We start from the raw sequence: 7,492 nt of genomic DNA, 5'->3' as shown, positions 1-7,492 counted from the left end.
CTGGTGTCCAAAGTGATAGCGGTGGATGCGGACTCCGGACAGAACGCCTGGCTGTCCTATCATATAGTGAAATCCACTGATCCGGGACTTTTCACAATTGGTCTCCACAGCGGAGAGATCAGGACACAGCGGGACATTTCTGAATCTGACAGCATGAAACAGAACCTTATTGTGGCAGTGAAAGATAACGGACAGCCCTCTCTCTCTGCCACCTGTTCCGTGTATTTACTTATTTCTGATAACTTGGCTGAGGTGCCAGAACTGAAGGATATTTCTTATGATGAGATGAATTCCAAACTGACTTCTTACCTGATCATCGCTCTGGTGTCTGTGTCCACCTTTTTTCTGACTTTCATCATCATCATTCTGGGTGTGAGGTTTTGTCGCAGGAGAAAGCCCAGACTGTTTTTTGACGGAGCAGTCGCCATCCCCAGCGCTTATTTGCCTCCTAATTACGCAGATGTTGACGGCACAGGAACTTTACGCAGCACTTACAATTATGACGCGTACCTGACAACAGGTTCTAGAACCAGTGACTTTAAGTTCGTGACATCTTACAATGACAACACACTTCCTGCTGACCAGACTCTGAAGAAAAGTGCATCAGACTTTGCTGATGCCTTTACACATTCTGATGCTTCTCCTGAGGTAAGACATTTGACCCGATTACTTTACCAGAACAAAACGGCTTCTCACTTTTTCAGATTTTTGATCGAAAGTATGGAATTTGTATTGATACAATCATTTTTTAAAATAGGCCTATCAAAAAAGAATCTACCGAAAGTTGCTATAAATTAGATTCATTTAAGGCATTTTGCTTTAGAAAGTAGTTGAAGTGTTTCAGTTATACTAAATGCTCAACTCTCCCACGATGATTCTTAATTCTTCTTTACAACATACCAACTCAATGGCTGATCTGTAGATGGGTTTTACATTTATTCCACTGTAGCTCTCGTTAGTTCCATTTGGGGCCTTCCTTGTACCGTCTTGAAGAGGGTGTTTGTTTTTGGTGTTTAAATCCTGGCGCATTCATTCCCTCCTGATTTCTTTGATTCTTAGCAAATGTTTGGCTACTGTCACCATGTTAAGAGGAAATTTTGTTTTTTTAAAATCATAGAAAACGTTTCAGGTTTTGATCATTTCCTTGCTTTTACACTCTAATTTTATTCCCGAGGGAAAGATTAAACATGTCTTTGTCTTAGTACTTGTTTTTATGGGTACAGAATGACTCTTTTCTCGTTAATGGGAAGCGAATACCTTGTAAAAAATATGATGTCCTATACTTCTAAAGGGCTTGGTTCGTCATCTGTTGTTTATGTTGTTCATCGACTTCTTCTACTGTACAACTAGGAGTCTTAACGTGTATCAAATTCATCATCTTATAGTCTATATATTCAAGTAATCTACGTTCCGGGATAATATCCTGTTTACCTGTATGTTTTTTCAGTTGCTGGTGTTTGAATGATTATGAATCTATTTCCCATATCATCTCAATTTTGCAGTTGAGTCTTGCTCTTCATGCAGTGTGTTTGAATTTTTAAAACCGAGAGAAATACTGTGAGAGATTTTAATAGGCCTATAGTTGAGCAAAGTGATTATCCTCTTGGAATCAAATCAAATTTTGCTGTTTTTTGCACTTAATAATTTGTGAAGTTTTCATCTGTGTTTCATCTGTGTTTCACTGTACATTGTAAAAATGTTACTGAAGTATAGTTCCTCATTGCCTTTAATCATCCATCACATTACTTGAGTAATTAAGTTGGCCATTCCCTTCACTGTTTCAGTAAGTTGGTGATTTTATCCAGTGTTAACATGTTACAAGGATATAAATATTAAGTCAGATACGAGTAGTTTTTCACATCTAATTAGCCGTGCTCAATATGAGGTGACCAAGTGAAATAATGGTGTTGTGAAGTACTCCTAATGCTGGATCCTCTTTATGTGTCTCAAGATATTTCACTCTATAACTTCTCTTCTAAATTAATATGCTCTCTATAGTTGTCTGTTTTTATTAAGTGTATGGCTTGTACAGTCTTCTTTCAAGTACAAAGTATGCAATTTGTAGAGTAGTCTCACGGTGTCGCTATGTACCAGCTGTTGTTTGTGTGTTGATAATCCACCCACTGTTGTCGAAGCAAGACGTGAGTTACGGGTTTTGCAGATGATCATCGAGAGAGGCAGACACTTGGTTTTGAATTGTGATGGTTTAGGTTTAAATTCTTCTTTTCCTGTTCACCGACAAGGACACGTTTGCTGTATCAGGTTGGAGTCATGATGGCTATTACGGGATTCATATCACAAAGCTATACCGTTGCTTTACTGCTCCTTTCTTTGCATTTTGCCAGTGGAGATATAAGCTATTCTTTTCCTGAGGAGATGAGACGTGGATCCGTGATCGGAAATATTGCCAAAGACTTGGGTCTTGATGCAAGTACGTTGTCCGCTCGAAAGGTCCGCATTGACACCGATGGGAGCGACAAACATTATTGTGACATAAACCTCCGTAACGGGGATCTGACTGTTGCAGAGAGGATCGACAGAGAAGGCCTATGTGGAGACAAAGCATCTTGCGCTTTAAAACAGGAGGTCATGTTAGAGAATCCATTAGAATTGCACCGCATTAGTCTACATGTCCAGGATATAAATGATAACTCTCCTCAATTTAATAAAGAATTGATCCATATAGACATACGTGAATCCGCAGCAAAAGGTGCTCGTTTTCCAATAGAGGAAGCACATGATATGGATATTGGCAAGTATTCAGTTCAGACGTACAACCTGCAACGGAATGATAATTTTTTCCTGGGCGTTGGGACTAATTCCGTGGAACTTGTGCTAAACAAAGAGCTTGACCGTGAAAATTTAAAGGAAATAAATCTACTTCTTACAGCTCTGGATGGTGGTTCTCCTCAAAGGTCAGGTACTGTGGTTATTCACATCACTGTGCTGGACGCTAATGATAACGTCCCAGTGTTCGGCCAGGCCGTTTATAAAGCCAGTTTACCCGAAAACTCCCCACTAGGAACTGTCGTGCTGACAGTGAGTGCTACTGATGCAGACGAAGGACTAAATGGAGACGTTACATATGATTTTGGACACATTTCGGAAGACGTGAAGTCAGTGTTTACTATTGATCACAAGACAGGTGATATAAAATTGTGCACCGCGGTCGATTTTGAAATAGCATCATCATTTGAACTGCGTGTCACAGCAAAGGATGGTTTGGGTTTAACCGCTTACGCCAAAGTCATCATAGATGTTACTGATGTTAATGACAATGCCCCGATTATATATGTAAAATCATTGTCTAACCCCATACCTGAGAACGTGTCACCTGGTACAGAGGTGGGCATCATTAATGTGCAGGACAGAGACTCTGAGAATAACAAACAGGTCCGCTGCTCCATTCAGCAGAATGTCCCTTTTAAATTGGTTCCTTCTATCAAAAACTATTATTCTCTGGTGACCACAGGACAACTGGACCGTGAACTAGTGTCTGATTACAACATTACAATCACTGCCACTGACGAGGGCTCTCCACCTCTGTCCTCCTCTAAAACTGTTGAGTTATCTGTAGCTGACATCAACGACAACCCACCTGTGTTTGGGGAACAGTCGTACAGCGCATATGTGACTGAAAATAACAAACCTGGCTCCACTTTATGTTCCGTTAGTGCTCGAGACCCCGACTGGAGACAAAACGGTACAGTGATTTATTCTCTGTTAGCTGGTGAGGTGAACGGTGCCCCGGTGTCTTCCTATCTGTCTGTTAACGGAGACACGGGGGTGATCCACGCTGTGAGGTCGTTTGATTATGAACAGTTCAGGAGCTTTAAAGTCCACGTGATGGCCAGAGACAACGGTTCTCCTCCGCTCAGCAGCAACGTGACCGTCAGTGTCTTCATATCAGATTTGAACGACAACCCTCCTCAGATACTGTACCCCGCCCCGGAGGATAACTCCTTCATGACGGAGCTGGTCCCCAAAGCTGCACACGGAGGCTCTCTGGTGTCCAAAGTGATAGCGGTGGACGCTGACTCCGGACAGAACGCCTGGCTGTCCTATCATATAGTGAAATCCACTGATCCGGGACTCTTCACTATTGGTCTCCACAGCGGAGAGATCAGGACACAGCGGGACATTTCTGAATCTGACAGCATGAAACAGAACCTTATTGTGGCAGTGAAAGATAACGGACAGCCCTCTCTCTCTGCCACCTGTTCCATGTATTTACTTATTTCTGATAACTTGGCTGAGGTGCCAGAACTGAAGGATATTTCTTATGATGAGAAGAATTCCAAACTGACCTCTTACCTGATCATCGCTCTGGTGTCTGTGTCCACCTTTTTTCTGACTTTCATCATCATCATCCTGGGTGTGAGGTTTTGTCGCAGGAGAAAGCCCAGACTGTTGTTTGACGGAGCAGTCGCCATCCCCAGCGCTTATCTGCCTCCTAATTACGCAGATGTTGACGGCACAGGAACTTTACGCAGCACTTACAATTATGACGCGTACCTGACAACAGGTTCTAGAACCAGTGACTTTAAGTTCGTGACTTCATACAATGACAACACACTTCCTGCTGACCAGACTCTGAAGAAAAGTCCTAATGACTTTGCTGAAGTGTTTGGAGATTGTGGTGCTTCTCCTGAGGTAAGAAAAGCTGTTTTACTTTTATCAGTCTAGGTTTGGTGATATTTTCAAGAGCTCAGAGGAGTTCTCCCACAGTAGTATGTAGTTATTAGAAATTGTATGGTCATTATAGAGACTGTTTGTCTTATATTCCTATCATATCGATTTGACAACCGTGCAATGTTTTCACACAACATCGCTGTGTCTGTCCATGTTTGTGAATAGAACTGCTGCTTGTTCCTTATGTCTCTGTCCTTGGTGCTGAAATTCGTGGTCATTCGTGATGTATTTTCTGGAGCAATTGACCTCTTTCTTCTCTTTTTCACCTCTCAAACGTTTTAGATTACACTTTATCTTACCAGTATGTTTTCTTGATACATCCGTTTGCCATTTTCAAATTAACATTCGTGCTGTGTATTACAGTTATAAATTTGTATTATGAAAAATATAGGCATATATAATATTGAAACGGGTCAAAATTGTTAGTAGTCAGTCAGTAACATGTCATTCTTGTAAGTGCATCTTTACATTAATTTATTGTTATTAACGTTTACTTTTGTCCGTAAAGATTCTTATCCCCATTCTGTTTTCATTGTCACACTAAAGGTGAATTATATAACAGATTTTTCTAAACCAGTGCAATATGAAATGCATGCTGTAATTTTCTCTTCTCATGTTGTTTATTTGCAATACGTATCTTTACTGAGGGTGTGTTATTTCATTCAGCTGGTGGAATCTTGAGTCACAGTTTTAAATGCTGCACGAAAAACAATATTGTAATCTCTTTTATAGAGAGAGAGAGAGAGAGAGAGAGAGAGAGAGAGAGAGAGAGAGAGAGAGAGAGAGAAGGAAAGAAAGAGGGTTGAGCTTTTTAAGTGACCTTGATACATCTATCTTGCAACGCATGGTCTGTGGTCGCACATTTCTTAACATTTGGGGAATGCTGTTTTACTGGTAACATGAAATTCTTTTGGTGATTTTCTTCAGGAGACACACTTTTGTCAGCGTTCCTAATAACACAGACGTCAAACATCTCACTTGACTCAAACTACCATAATAAGATAAGCTTTTATACAAACATTGAGGCCAAATGATCTGATAATGTGTTTACAACATTTGCATGACTTATGGAAAACTGCTATAATACAGTTATACTCACGGTGTCAGTATAGACCAGCTATGAAGTCGAATGTTCAGCCTGCTCTGTACACCACCCACAATTGGGATCGACCAGCCCTGTCTTTCTACAGCCTCCAACAAAGACGACAAATGCACTGAAGGCAAACACATTGACCGAATAACCTTTTTTAATGCTTGTAACTACCCTGTTTTAATTTGTGTAGCGCTGTTGTAGGATGATGGATAGACAGCGGGTTCTTCAAAGCTGTGGCTTTGTCTTTTTCTTTGTTGTGGTGCACTACGCTCACGGAGACCTGAGCTATTCTGTACAGGAGGAGCTGAAACGCGGATCTGTTATTGGAAATATCGCCAAGGATTTGGGACTGGAGGTGGGGAGGCTGTCTGCTCGCAAAGCTCGTGTTGACATGGAGGGAAGCGACAGACAGTATTGCGGGATTAACCTGCGAAACGGGGATTTGTTGGTTGCGGACAGAATAGACAGAGAGGAGCATTGTGGAGAAAAGCCTTCGTGTGTTCTCAAATTCGACTTGCTATTAGAGAATCCCTTGGAGTTACACCGGTTGTCCCTGCAGGTGCAGGATGTGAACGACAATGCACCAATTTTCCCGAAGGATATTATAAAGCTGGAAATCACAGAGTCAGCTTACAAAGGAGCTAGGTATCGCATTAATGCAGCACACGATGCAGACATAGGCAAGAACTCAGTCGAAAGCTACATTTTGCAACAAAACCCTCACTTTGTGTTTAGTATTCAGACGACAAGTGCTGGCAGTAAATATGGTGAGTTGGTTTTAGACAAGGAGTTAGACCGAGAGGAGCAGCAGGAAATGAAATTATTGCTCACGGCTGTGGATGGTGGATCTCCTCAGAGATCCGGGACTGTAGTCATACACGTCATTGTTCTTGATGCTAATGATAACGCCCCAGTATTTACCGAGGCCGTATATACATCTGCATTACCAGAAAACTCAGCCTTGAAAACCAAAGTTATCATTGTAAGTGCTACAGATGCAGACGAGGGAGTCAATGGAGAAGTTACCTATGAATTTAGCAGACTCTCTGATAAATCACGAAAGCTTTTTTCTCTGGATGAGAAAACAGGAGAAATCAGTGTGACAGGTGACATAGATTATGAAGAGGGATCCAAATATGAAGTGTTTGTTGAGGCCAAAGATGGCTATGGGCTGTCTTCAGAAGCAAAAGTGATAATTGACGTCACTGATGTGAATGACAATGCCCCTGTTATATATTTAAAATCACTGTCTAACCCCATACCTGAGAACGTTTCACCTGGTACAGAGGTGGGCATCATTAACGTGCAGGACAGAGACTCAGAGAATAACAGACAGGTCCGCTGCTCCATTCAGCAGAATGTCCCTTTTAAGTTGGTTCCTTCTATTAAAAACTATTATTCTCTGGTGACCACAGGACAACTGGATCGTGAACTAGTGTCTGATTACAACATTACAATCACTGCCACTGACGAGGGCTCTCCACCTCTGTCCTCCTTTAAAACTGTTGAGTTATCTGTAGCTGACATCAACGACAACCCACCTGTGTTTGAGGAACAGTCGTACAGCGCATATGTGACTGAAAATAACAAACCTGGCTCCACTTTATGTTCTGTTAGTGCTCGAGACCCCGACTGGAGACAAAACGGTACAGTGATTTATTCTCTGTTAGCTGGTGAGGTGAACGGTGCCCCGGTGTCCTCCTATCT

The 7,492-nt window shown here is 41.7% G+C and overlaps 3 protein-coding genes across 3 annotated transcripts in view; all 3 read left to right on the top strand.

Moving 5' to 3' along the window:
- LOC111646587 (protocadherin beta-16-like) overlaps nucleotides 1-1,465 on the top strand; it is a 3,572-nt gene extending 2,107 nt beyond the window's left edge. Inside the window, exons 2-3 of the mRNA XM_023396116.2 lie at nucleotides 136-648; nucleotides 1,448-1,465. Coding sequence (XP_023251884.1) covers nucleotides 136-648; nucleotides 1,448-1,465 — 531 coding nt within the window. The remainder of the gene's footprint in view (nucleotides 1-135; nucleotides 649-1,447) is intronic.
- Nucleotides 1,466-2,173: 708 nt separating this feature from the next.
- LOC111646585 (protocadherin gamma-A12-like) lies at nucleotides 2,174-5,373 on the top strand. The gene is made up of 2 exons (XM_087171017.1): nucleotides 2,174-4,653; nucleotides 5,359-5,373. The coding sequence occupies exons 1-2, from the start codon at nucleotides 2,272-2,274 to the stop codon at nucleotides 5,371-5,373; spliced, it is 2,397 nt and encodes a 798-aa protein (XP_087027143.1). The 5' UTR covers nucleotides 2,174-2,271.
- Nucleotides 5,374-5,776: 403 nt separating this feature from the next.
- Nucleotides 5,777-7,492, top strand: part of LOC111646626 (protocadherin gamma-A12-like) — a 3,583-nt gene continuing 1,867 nt past the window's right edge. The window contains exon 1 of the mRNA XM_023396162.2: nucleotides 5,777-7,463. Within this exon, the coding sequence (XP_023251930.1) occupies nucleotides 5,988-7,463 (1,476 nt within the window). The 5' untranslated portion in view covers nucleotides 5,777-5,987. The remainder of the gene's footprint in view (nucleotides 7,464-7,492) is intronic.

The sequence above is a fragment of the Seriola lalandi genome, unplaced genomic scaffold (assembly GCF_002814215.2).
Source record: "Seriola lalandi dorsalis isolate HSWRI2012SDOR001 ecotype SW California unplaced genomic scaffold, Sedor1 jcf7180002054973, whole genome shotgun sequence".
In the NCBI taxonomy this organism is placed as follows: Eukaryota; Metazoa; Chordata; class Actinopteri; order Carangiformes; family Carangidae; genus Seriola; species Seriola lalandi.
Note: the sequence above shows the minus strand (reverse complement) of the source record. Positions and strands in the feature narration are given on the sequence as shown.

Coding starts and splice junctions, on each gene's coding strand:
- LOC111646585 (XM_087171017.1), top strand. CDS start 2,272: ATGATGGCTATTACGGGATTCATATCACAAAGCTATACCGTTGCTTTA.